Source organism: Anas platyrhynchos, chromosome 22 (assembly GCF_047663525.1).
Source record: "Anas platyrhynchos isolate ZD024472 breed Pekin duck chromosome 22, IASCAAS_PekinDuck_T2T, whole genome shotgun sequence".
NCBI lineage: Eukaryota > Metazoa > Chordata > Aves > Anseriformes > Anatidae > Anas > Anas platyrhynchos.
The window spans coordinates 6,710,310-6,723,311 of record NC_092608.1 but is presented as its reverse complement, the minus strand read 5'-3'; the positions used below and the strand labels follow the sequence as shown (position 1 = coordinate 6,723,311).

The 13,002-nt window shown below is 40.4% G+C and overlaps 1 protein-coding gene across 2 annotated transcripts in view; it reads right to left on the bottom strand.

Moving 5' to 3' along the window:
* Window positions 1–13,002, bottom strand: part of CAPZB (capping actin protein of muscle Z-line subunit beta) — a 62,491-nt gene that overhangs the window by 22,944 nt on the left and 26,545 nt on the right. For both annotated transcript variants that reach the window (XM_027443037.3, XM_027443038.3), the window contains exons 3-4: window positions 9,194–9,315; window positions 4,013–4,126 (exon numbers count right to left, since the gene is read on the bottom strand). In XM_027443037.3, the coding sequence (XP_027298838.1) occupies window positions 4,013–4,126; window positions 9,194–9,315 (236 nt within the window). The remainder of the gene's footprint in view (window positions 1–4,012; window positions 4,127–9,193; window positions 9,316–13,002) is intronic.

The following is a 13,002-nucleotide window of genomic DNA, read 5'->3' as shown; positions in this document are numbered from 1 at the left end:
GAGACACAACTCCAAAGAAAGACCAACCACCAGTGAACGAATCTGAATGGATTATTTCACACAAATTATTAACAAATGCATAACAGGCTGTTTCCCTCAAACCACCCACGCTAGCAGGTGTCATCCCCTTGGGAAATGGCAAATACATGCTGATGACTCACTAAATGTAGGTGGATACTTACCACACCTGATTACAAAGAAATCTAAAAAGGCATGGTATGTGGGCCAAATGGGACTGACAGAAGGAAAAAATGAAACTATTAAAATTTTACAAGAAGCCCAAAATGAACTCTGAGAGATATTATCACTTACTGCGCACAAAGGTAAAAAGGGAGATAAACCAAAGGAATCTTGGACCTCACGCTGGGCGCTGAGGGGAAAGAGCACACGTTCTCAAAAGTACTTATTTGTCTTTGGAAAATAAGCATCCTCCTCTTCTGCTCCCTGCTGGGATGACCAGTAAGAGATGCATTCTAAAGCTGGCGAGTGAAGCGAGCATCACACAGAGCATCTCAGAAAGAAGTGCTTACAAGGTATTAATTTAGGCCAGGGCAGGAAATGCTCCATCCCTTTATTTTTGTGGTTAGTATTTTGTCTCAAGGAAAAGCCTTGTACTTCTTTCACAATCACTTAGCTGTTTTCGATGCATTGAGAACTACAATCTAAAGCTGAAGTTTCAAACTCCCTCAGCACCCAGCTATAAGCTACCACTCAATGTAAGAAATCCAAGCGTACTGCAGGCAGGTTTTTGTTGTTGTTTTGTTTAAAATAAAAAATAATAATAAAAAAAAACTTTGCTTTCTTGTATACAGGTTCTTCTGGTGCAATCAGCAACAAATTGCCTGTGCAGCCTGAACTCACATCCACCCATGATCTTCCTCTTCTAGCCCTAGGAATCAATGACAAGGCCCCGCAGTGCAGTGTCCTGTGACTGGCTAGAGAACTGCAACCAAAAGATCTGTTTAGTCCAGCAAGGCTGAGAAACAAAGCCACAAACTGCTTTCAAAAACCTAGCAGAAATCCTCATTACAAGAACGACGCAGGAAATTCAAGCACCCTGGAGCCTGGTGTTCTCTGTGAATGACTGCTTACACAGGATTATTTTTGTATTAGCTGTTACCTCTCTACCATAAAACAGCAGAACTGAGGTTAGAGGTGTAGATCAAAACCATTCTCTACCCCATCCAGAAGGAGGCAGAAGAGCCTCTTAAGGGACTGCTGTATTAGACCTTGGTCCATCAAATCAGAGCCGCCTTTTCATCCTCTTAACCTGCAGTGAAATCTCAAAGTCTAAAAGTGCAACAACTGCTGCACTTAAACACACTATTATTTTTTTTATTTTTAATAAATACAGTACTTATAACGCAAAGTATTAATGTCACCTACAAGCATGCTGTCTGGAAACCCCATCCGAGTGCATAGAGACAATGAAAGTCACTACAGGACAATTCAAGAAACTTTTTTTTGCCTACAAAAACCTACAGAACCTGCCTCCGAAAATAACATCACTACTAGAAGGTGTGCCCCTGTTATAAACCCTCCCAAATAACAAAAATCATCATTTCCCCAGAATATACAGTATATACAGTATCAATATACAGTATCAAAGACTACCAGCACACTACACCCTCCCCATTTTATTTATTTATTTATTTTTAAATCCAGCAATATTTTTCAAACAAGCCTGAAATTTTTCACAATGCTGGAAAATCCCTGTTGTGACTGGGTCTGGAATCTGCAGTGACAGTGATAACGTTGTACTGGAACTGATGCATCACACGCTCCTTCCCCAGTGCTGCCAGCTGCCAAACCAGAAGGCCAGTGACACCTCTAGCAGCCAGCACTCAGACCTGCACAGTGGGTACACAGAATTAGTTCCTAGGTCTAGCAGACCATGGAAATTACATCACGGCAACTGCCACCGTGTTCTCACCTACAACCTACCCACACTTAAGACTCCCACAGGATTTCAGCAGCTGTTATGCCGGTCATTGTTACAGTCATTCCCAACCTGATATGTTGGCAAGACCAGAAAGCTGCAGTGTGAAAAGCTGGCAATTGTTAGCCCACCTCATTTTTTCCCCCCTCCAATCTCCAAGTGAAAATCAAGCTTTTGCTGTCAAAATACCAAATCCAATTGTCAAGGAAACTGCAGAGTCCAACTACAAAAACAAAGCATGTTTTTATCCAAATCTCTATTGTAGGTAAAGTACAAATCATTTCCAATTTCAAGCATGAGGAACCCTTCAAGTGGTCAGGTTAAGTTTCCCTAACTTTGCAAATTCTTTCCAAAAATACCACAATTTTTACACCACTCAGCAAAATGTAAGCCACCCTTCTCCTCTTTTTCTGACACATTTTTGAGAACGTTACATGCATCAAAGTGCACAGTGCTGACAGATGCTCTTATCTAGTCTGACTACCCTGCAAGTCACAACGCCTCAGTCACTTCTGGCTGATGCTACAAGAATGAAGTCTTTGTGAGAAATCCCTCCTGCAGCCCCTCTAACACACTGCCTACAAAACTTGGACTGGCAAACTGAAAGATGAAATTTGATAAGATCTCTCCTTTTACTTCCATACAATATATTAAGGCTACTATTGTACCACATGCTGAGCAGGGTCAGACAACTCACCCAAGTCTGAGAATAACCTGTACTGCACTTTCCTTTCTGTAAATTAAATTTCTTTAGAGCAGTTACCATATTCAGCTGTGACTTCATGGTCAATGATCACAGACGGATTCAAAAAGACAGCCTTGGTTCCCTAAACCTACTCATTTTTGTCTTGGTGAACAAAACACCCTACTGGTCTGGTCTGCACCTGAGGAGTAACTGCAAACCTCTTTGCTACATGTGCAAATCCCATTCTTTCAGTGAATTCAGATACCTGTAACAACTGTTGCTATATGACAAGTTAGGTAACTATAAAAATAACGCAAGAAAATAAGTAAAAAGTTGTTATCTGAAAGAGAAGTGTGAAGATTAGACGCCTAGAGAAGCTACGCGAAGTCACATCTTAAAAGAAGAAGAAAATTAGCAAGATTTTTTCTTTAACCTGCATTTGTTAGCATTAAAGTAGTATAAATTTCCAGTGACATGATGAACTACAGCTACGTTATCTCCAGTTGTGTACAACATGAAGAAGCAACAAAGGTTATTCACTTTTTCATAGTCATTAGGGATCTCTGATAAGAAAGCAAGCTATCAGTGGACAAAACAAAGTCTCTTTGGCTTTGCAACACATTCTTGCTTTTTAGACTTAGCGTTAAGATTTCATCCCACTGCTGCTGAAGAGACCACAAGCCATACACAAGGCAGCTGTGAATGCAATGCAAGACCAGCGCAGTCCCACCTTGCAGAAAAATTGTTGGCCTGACAAGTCACCTGGACATTTTGCTACTGCAGCCTTAAACAGACTCTGCCTAATTAATTTTTTCTCACACAACTTCTGTTAATTACTTCACTTTACACTTCTTTCATAAGACACAGCCTAAAACACAGCCACCAGAGAATCGCCTTTGCAGCAGAAGTAAGTGAATTGCCAAATTCCAGAACTAGGATTTGTAATCTTACAGAAAGATGGAACAACGTGCAAGTTGCTGCTATATATATTTATAGATGTTTTGAGAGTACAGTCCAGAGGGAATAGAAAAAGCAGATCGTTAAAGACTGAACTTAGTCAAGATCAAATAGAACACAGGTCATTTCAGGACAAAGATGCCATTAATTTATTCAAGAAGAGAGAGAGGGAGGGAGGCAGGAAAGCACTTCAGTTTCTGCCTTTAGCACCAGCTGACAAATTTTATCACATTTTCGTATCAAGAAACCAGTGGATATATTCCCCAACAGAAGATCAGCTGCTGCCTTCCCTTCTTCCTCAACTATATATTGGTATGCCACTCTCAGAGGCAGCTAGTGACCACATTTCAGACCAATATATTTGCAGGTATTGGGTGCCTGCTGAAGGAAACAAAGAAAGCAGAGGGCTCTGTATGGTAGAACTGACATACAAGTCTCTGTACTGGTCAAAGGCATTGTTGGCTTCCACCTCCAGCTTGCGCAGGCGAGCAGATGGCATGGCACCGTCTTCCAGGGGAGGATCGTACTTGTTACTCCATGGTGATCTGCCAAGGAGACGAGAAAAACAGAGAGAGTTAGACAACAGAGAAACAACAAAACGTCAGAAATTTGTGGGTCAGACCTGATCCACAGGAAGGGGACACTGACTCCTCAAACTTCGTAGTGTAACTAGGGACCACTCCCTCTCTTCGTGTTTCTACTGTATAAAAAAAAAAACAAACATGCTTGGGTTTTAATCTGTTCCTTCTTAAATATTCAAAGGTAAGGCCTCAGTTGTTACACATGAGATATTTAAAATTATTTTCATGCAAATACACACACTTTGCATAGTTTATTTGGGGTCTGATGATATATGAGCCAAACTTTGCTGTCTATAATTAAGGTCTGACTTCTCCACTAGTATGATTTAAAATAAACTCTTAACACAACATTAGGAAAACGTCTGACCAGTGTGAAGGATTTAACAGGGTTTGTAAAGCTGTAGTTTTTACTATACGATTTCTGCACGTGTGGAAGAGATTTTGTGCTCTTAATGAAAGATTTGGTATTAAAAGATTAATGGAACCCGTAGCCCATCTGCTTGAGACTTTTCTAATTCCCTTTTTGTAGACCTGCATTCTTTTCATTTTCCCTGTGCATAACCAACCTACATATAGCAGTGGTTTAAGAAAATGTACCCCTACCCTTTGCCTACTCACTTTTCATAAATAGTCCAGCCAACTAGCACTAGGTCTTAATGCAGTCCATACGTAAGGGCTCTTGCCTCTGTAGCCATTTGTTATTCATTTCTCAGAAAAGCATCTAGTTTTGACATGTTTAATGCAAAGCACAAAGAACAGGCTCCACTTCGCTCTGCCCTCATGCCTTCAAAGGACTTCAGCCCTCTCTGAACAAAAAGGTGAGACATCAGGAAAAGCTAAATTATGTCACAGCAAATCAGGGCAATGATTTTCAGGTGGCAGTTCCCATTTTAAAACAGTTGCTTAAAACTCAGTCACTTCGGAGAAGACAGCTGCAGTAATGTTCATTTACCTAACAGCTCTCTGAAATCTGGAAGAGAGCCAAACAAAAAAATCCCCCAAAATCCTATCCGCAGGGTTCCCAGAGGGCACTCCTACACCCACCAGGCAGCACACCCAAAACCAAGCCACGCTGGAGACGTTCAGGCAGACAGAGCACTGACCTTGCCAGCAAGTGCAGAGGCACACAACTATTCCCTCAGTACCGTTTATATGACGTGCTTGCTTTTTCTTTCTAAATTTTGAAGGGTAGATTAAAAATAAATAAATAAATCTGTTTTCTGTCAACTCAAAAAGACTGTGCTTCTCCATCACGTTCAAGGAAACGGGTGAGCAAAGAATCCCTGAAGAAGACATGGTGGAGATACTTGAGCTGCAAATAACAGATCTCTTTGCAGTCTTACAGAACGGGGCTTAGGGAAAGCCTAGCAGCGTTATTCTAGCTAGCAGACTGTGGCATTTTCAACCCATTACAGCTGGAGCCAGCAGCAACTTCACCTAAGAAAAAAAAAATTACAACACAACCCTGTAATTTTTTCTTTTTGTGGAAGAGTACTCACAACACATTTAAAAACTTACATGGAGACTATTTGAAGAAAGACAGATGGACAAGAGCACTTAAATTTCAAAAGTCAGACCTCTAATTCCCCTAAAAGAGAATGTTTTTTGTTTCAGCTAACAGGATTCAGTGTTGTTGGCACCAAATTCCCCATAAGGATTCCATTTAATGGAGTGATCAAACATACTTAGAATTGAAACGTATGGACAAAGGCAGAGACCTTGAAGTCTAATATCAAAAAATGAAAATGAGGTCTGCTTTCACAATGCAGATTCCACTGCATTTTGATATCCCCCACAAACCTTTTACTACAGCAGCACTTGCAGAAGTGCCTGCAAGACTACACACCGAAGGCTGCTCCCACAAGCAGCAGTGATGCTATGATGAGATGTGAAACTATTCATTTATGGAGATCCAAGAGAGACTCCAGATGTTCCTTTTAGACTGATCCTTGTTTGATGTGAAGAAAACCAAGTCTATCTAAACACGAGGAAGGAGAAAATTGTGAGGGGCTCAGCAATGAGGGTATTAATTTCCCTGAATGACGCCCCATGAAGCAGGTGGGATTATCACCAGAATGGCCAATCATCCCAGCCATTTTTTAAATTTGACTCCCAGTCCGATTATAAAGCCACTCAAAAAAAAGAAACCACCTACAAAGCTTGATTCCCAGTGAAAAAGTCTGACTATCTAGCTTCACCTTTCCTGCAGAAATTATATGAGGCTCAGTTGTCCACAAAATGCTTTGAAATCCTTAGATTAGTATAACAAGAAACGCAATTAGCAAACACTCTGATAAGAAAATTGAAGTTTAGTTTTAAACGCACAGTAATTGGAGATGTAGCATTTTACAGGCAGGGAATAGTATCCGAGTCCTCATCCACTGTGTGGTTCTGAAAATTTTTGTGGAAATACCAAAAGCTTTTAAAAGCACAGTAAACTCCTCCTAGATTCTGGCCTAATTGATTAAATTAGTGTAAGAGCCACTTCTCAGTAACAACTTCAGATTTTATGAGGTATGAATAACAGTGTCTGAACGCAGGCACAGAATAGGATTAACACATGTACATGTTCGCGTCACTTGCTTTTCAAAGGCTTTTGCGTTGTGTTGAAGGAAAGAATTTACTTTGTGAAACAGAGCTGAGGCCAATCAATTCCAGAAGGGAGAATCACTTCAATCCAGAACACTTGAACCAAAAACCTTAGAGAAAAAAGAATTCTTTAACGCCAACAACTGAATACATGAAAAAATAAAATACCTTTTCTGAAAACCCTGTAAATCCCACATTTTTCTGAGATTTAAAAAACACAACTCTTCTTGCTTCCTTTTAACTATTTAAGGATCTTCTTAGCAAAGAAAAGATTGAGCAAATTTCTTTAGGGTTACTTTTGTGCCTGCCTCTGAGAGGGCTGCCAAATGTGCTAATTAAACATGGGGTGGGCAGGGCAGGGAGCAAACGTTATTAGTTATTTAGTTATTGCAGCGTGTCACGGTTCTGTTTAACAAGTGCCTCTCCAATTCTTCTGAGCCTCTGGTGATAAATGCTCACATCAACAGTCTAAATGGGATTCAAGGAGACTGTTACAGACACACTGAAGCCTCAGGGAGAACACATCTCTTGAAGGACCCACAAGAAATACACTATCTGTGATGTGCTCCCTTCTTTGGCATCTGCCAGAAAGGATGTAGCTGCGTGCACACATCTTGTGGAGGCCAGGAGAAGCTACTACAACTCTTTCAGCTGAACAAGCTTTCAACGTCAGAATAGTGCCCTGCAGAACATGAGTGAACACTTCACCACAGAAATGTTCTTACTTCTTGGCCCACTGCAACAAAAGATATATTTAAACAAAAAATCCTCCTTGAGATTTACAGTCAGGCAAATCCAGATGCACTGTCAATCTTCACATCCATTAGCAGTCTCCTCCTACTACTTTTAGAGCAAAATCAATCTCAGTATGTTGTCTGCACCGATCATCTGCAGACAGATAGGCTTTTAGTTTAGGTAAGTACCTTTCCTGCAATTCAAAGTAATTAAAAACAATTTACTTATGAACCCTCATAACTTACCTGCTTCTGTAATGATGGCCTGAGCCAAAAAAAAAAAGTTAGAAGAAAGAAGTTAAATATTTTCTGGAATTTCACGTTGAAATAGAATATTTGTAACATTCTGGCCAAATGAAGGCAAGTCACTACAGCAAACCTGCACAAAGCAAAGCTAAATTTTGACTGCAGATCAGTTATGATTGCTAGCACCAAAAACATGAGCTGTTGCACCAAGCAGCAAAGAGCCTGAGATGCAACTCAACTGCAACCAGAAGAGTTGGAGTAGCTGAGCTGTTAACGCAGGACAGAAGATGAATGGGGTTCATTACTTCACATAGTGCCCTTCGTTAAGAGAAAAGACTAAAAGCCAGGTGATGCAATCACAAAGGTTTCTGGAATATAAGTTTTGTGATTCTTACTTAAATATTTGGAACTATGGCACTGTCACTACAGATGTTAAGAAAAGGCAGGTAATGCAAAGTGGGAAACAAATAGCTGTAAGTGTTGGCTGCTGAAATGTAATCATCCTATTGGGACGGGATGGAATAAAACCAAAAAAGAGAAACCACATTCAAAGCAGCTGCCAAAATACTGAACACTCATCATAGCATTACTCCACTATTACAGCCCTTTTAATTACATAAAGCTCGTGTTTTTCAAATATTGTCACTGCCTTTGTCTGTAGTCCTCAATATAAGCGAGCTGTTTTGTTAGAAAGATTCCTTTTCTTTGCTAAAAATATGGGGCCAAGATTATCACAGAGAACTAATGACAATTCACATCCAAAGTCAGACTCAATCCCTTGCAAAAGATGAGTGAAAGAACCTTTCCCAGCTGGCAAGTCCATGCTGCTTCGTTCAAAAAGATGATTTTGTTTAAACTCACTGCTTGCATCATCACTTCTCTGTTGTTACCCATTCCAAAGATTCTACATCCTTGCAAAAATAGGTGGTTTAACTTCGTATCAAGGCCACCACAGCCATTTCTTCTGAAGATCCAACTGTTTTTAATCCTCTAAAACATATCTACGCTACAGAAAGCCTAAGAGAAATCTGTTAGTGTCAGCCTTTTAACAAGATGATGGCATCACATTTTAGGCTTGAGTGAATGACTGCAAATCACAGTACAGAAACCACACAGAAGTGCCAAGTTTCTAGGATAAAACATATCTTGTTCCTGCAACAGACAGACAGGGACCTGCCTTGCAAAGGTCATCAGATTAGCAACCATACAGTCAGCATGTCTGAAACTACAGTCATCTGGAGATGATGTTTGTGTCTTTCTGTATCAGGGAGATATTAAGGACTACTTCCATTGCCACTGTCTTACTCAAGAGAACAGCATTTGAAACAGTTCAAGATTCATCACTGAGAAGAGTTTAATAGTGGTTTTTCTTATTATTTTTATTTTTTATTTTTTTTTAAGACTACAATATTCTGATATAAAAAGTAAGCCAGTTAGCTCCTTTCTTGGGATATGAACTCACCTATACGAGTCTCCATCTCTGTTGTAGTCACACAATAGATAGTCTTTTCCTACCACCTTATCCCGTGCAATCTTCAATGGCTGATCAACAGAGGAGAGGAGATCTTCACAGAGGCTTGGGACCTGATGGATTGGAGAAAAAACAGAGAGAGAAGAAAGGGTAATATATTAAAATTAGGAGAGCCTGGTATCCCTAAGAACAGATTTTGTTATTAATAGCTCACATCTGTCCCAAAGCCAGAAACCTTTAGAAAAAATAAAAGAAATAAGAAAAAAAACCCTGCACTTAAATTACAACACCGTCCTAGGCTCCCACCTCCAATAATTTCAGATTTAATTACCTAACCACTAGTGTGGTCCAGCACACTTAAATATATACAGCCTCAATGTTAGCTTCTTGCCAATGACATCTAGTAAAGTGATTGTTGAGGACTGATGAATAAAGGTAAATATTTATAATGGAGTGGAAACTAGGGAGCTGCTAAAAGAATATGCCATCCGTATGCTAGAGAGTATTTTTCACGAGCTCCCACTCTGGGTCGAGTTTAGAATAGTTTCCAGGCAGCTGGCCAAACATTACCACGTTGGCTAATAAAAATACATGTGTGCGCACGCGTGCACTCATGTAAAATCAAACATCTCCTACACAGGTAGCTTATAATGGATTCATAATCCCAGCTGTCTCCATGCACTTCAAGTGGAGAAAGACGGTAAATCTGCTTTTAACATGGCCGAGAAGCTTAGATGTACTGCAAAGAGACAAAATTACATTTTGCAGCCTGAGGCTAGCATGAAAGCAAGCCAAGCAAACAGAGCAAATTCCATCCCATGGTCACTTGTTCCGGAGCTGATGGTGGCCCTGGTATCAGTATCAATATTCCTAGGCTGTGGCTGAGCCAGGGGAGGAATTCCATCTCAGGGCATGTGCAGCACTGTTATCACCTGGGGGTTGACTGAACCATCCCAAAGCTGTTATTAAATAATTGGTGTATGGTGCGTTTCCCTCAAGAAAAGAGTTCCAGATTTCGCCCTGAAGGGAAAAGGACTAAAATAAAACATCCTTTCCCCGCAGAAAGTTGGGAACACAATGGAACAACTGCTAAGTTCTTGAATATGCTGGTGACAGCAACGAGTTAATACAGAAAACGGAAGAAATAACTGATGTGAAATCTCTTCTACATTTCATGCTACATTGTAGAGATGAAAACCTGATTGAAAACATCGAGACAAAAAGCAACCCAGGGTAAAATTAATCATTTAGTGATGAATTCACAACTCGTAAGAAATGAAAAGGGAAGAAAGAATGAAGAAAATATGGATATCTGCTTGCTGCTATTCAAGCCATTGATTCACTGACTGGTTGGTGCTATTTCAAAAGAAAAGAGCCTAAATGGAAAAAAATTAGGGGTACAACAGCTCCCAAAGGCATAAGCACAACCTATTTTAATGCGCTACAAGTATCATAACAGATCAAACCAGCTGAAACAAAAACCATAATGATCCCAAGTACAAGGAGGTTACATACAGAAGAAGGTATTAAGTCAAAGTAAGCAAAGACACATAAAACAAAGTAACCACAAAAGAAAAAAAAAAAAAGGCCAAAACAAGATGTGGCTAGCAAGAGACATAGCAGCTAACCCACATATCACCCCACAAACACACAGAGGGAAGCCAAGAAATGGTTGGTAAAGCTACTGACTGTGCTAAAAAATGATTTTTCCCCCCCTTTTTTTTTAAATTTGGTCACAATATAAATAATACACAATATAATGTGGCAACCAACAATAACACAAGAGCTCGGACTTCAATTCTTTAGAAGAGGGCAGTTATGTATTTACAGAAAGCCAAATGCTTCTCCTAGGAGTTCATTCTTTGATACTTGGCGACTTGGCTGAAGCAACCTCAAAACCATCACACAGCTGCTGAGTAAATAAAAGCAGGATGGAAGCAAGCAGCTTTTAGCAAAACCTTTACTTTTTCTGAAAACAGATGATCCTAATACTCCACGGAGCTGATACAAATCAGAAGTGGCATGGCACAAGCTAAGAGCAAAGATGCATCCCTGCTCACGAGTCCATCTGGTTCCACTTTGCCTCTTCCTTCAGTTCTCCACTGCCCATTAATTTCAGGCTGATTCTTCAGGGGCAGAGCAACATTAGATGTCTACTTCTATTTTAGACGCCCATGCAACAAGCCCCACAGACCTCACCGTTCAGAGCCGTGCTCAGGGCTGCTCCTCGGTGCAACCAGCTGAGCCCATCCTTCCTTGGCTGCTCCATGGGCCACCCACCCACCCTAGAAACAGGCTCCTCACTCCAACAGCCATTTACACGAGGAACAGTGATGAAAACATGATTTGGAGAAAAGTGGCTTTCTTCCCAGGCTCTGTTACTATTGCATTTCTTCCAGAGAAGCTCTAAGATGTGGTAAGAGAGCGCAAGAGGTTTTGCTGTACAATTCTTCAAACTCCAATATATACGCACAAAATGTTTCCAAAAGAAATCCCAAACACAAGTCTGAGTCAAACCCCCTGTGGAAAAGCTCCTTATATCCATCTGAACCAAAGACCCTTAAAAAAGCCCAACAAACAACAAAGTAAATACGTTCTGGCAATTCAAGAGCCAATTCAATGCAGTGTGCTACTGCCACAAGGCAAAAGCAAACCTATGCAAGTAATTTTCTGCTGGTACAACTTTCTGCGGGTACAAAATTAAGATATCACCTTAAGAGCCAGGATGAAGCCTATGAATGACACCACCACTCTCCTGGCTCAAAGAAATGCTTTATAACAGGGCCAAGGCTTGCTATGCAGGACAAATTTCCTTTGAATTGCAAAGCTTTCAAAATCTGAGGGATAAACTTTCAAGGAATCAAGGACCATCGGGAATTTCCTCATCCCCTCCTTCACTTTTAAGTTTTTTGTTTTGTTTTTTAATTAAAATTAATTTTCTCTAAAAATAGCACACGCCCACTAAAATCCTTCCCAATAAAAGATCCCTTGGGTGGAAAGGATGACAGAACACACAGCAGAGAGATTTTGGCTAAAGGACCACTGCAAAACATGCTATACATGGACACGGAGCCCTAAACCTCAGGTGGTTCCAAATCAGCGGATCCCAGGAATGCAGGTATCATCTGCAGCATCTTCACTTGCCAAAAACAGAACTTGGAATTAAGATGACCAACAAAACTACTAAGAAAAAACAAAAGCCAACTGCAAATTCCTATTTAAAGCTCTGATTAACCTCTACAGAACTCTAAATTTTCCATACCCCAGATTTAAAAAATAAAAAAATAAATTAACACTGTCAAACAAACCTGAGTTGTTATTGACTAGTGCTCAGAGATCACTAGGGTAGTTCTGACTGTGCTGTTATAGCTGCAGGCTTTTTTCCATATTTACAAACCCTGTCTCATTAACAAAGCAACATTAAGGGTTCATTATTCGAATCCTCAAAAAGTTCCTCCAGAGCTCCAGGCTATGCCATGCCTCAAGGTTTCCACAGATGCTGAGGGGGTTTCTGTATTGCTTAATGGGAACGCACAGTCTCTTACTGACCAGAAGGTCCCCACGACATGTTATGCCTTAAAAACAAGGCATTTCACTTTCATGTAGCAGTGATGAACTAAATTTCTCTTGGGGTGAGTTGGTAACAGAAGTGTTTATAAGCACAGCCTCTTTTTCAATTTCTACGAGCTGTGGCCAGTCTTCCAGCTGTAACAGCGAATGTGCTGCATCGTACACTTTTAGAGTATAATACTGTATTTCAATGCAGCATGGCAGTAAGATTCTTCAGCAGGTGGTCAGTC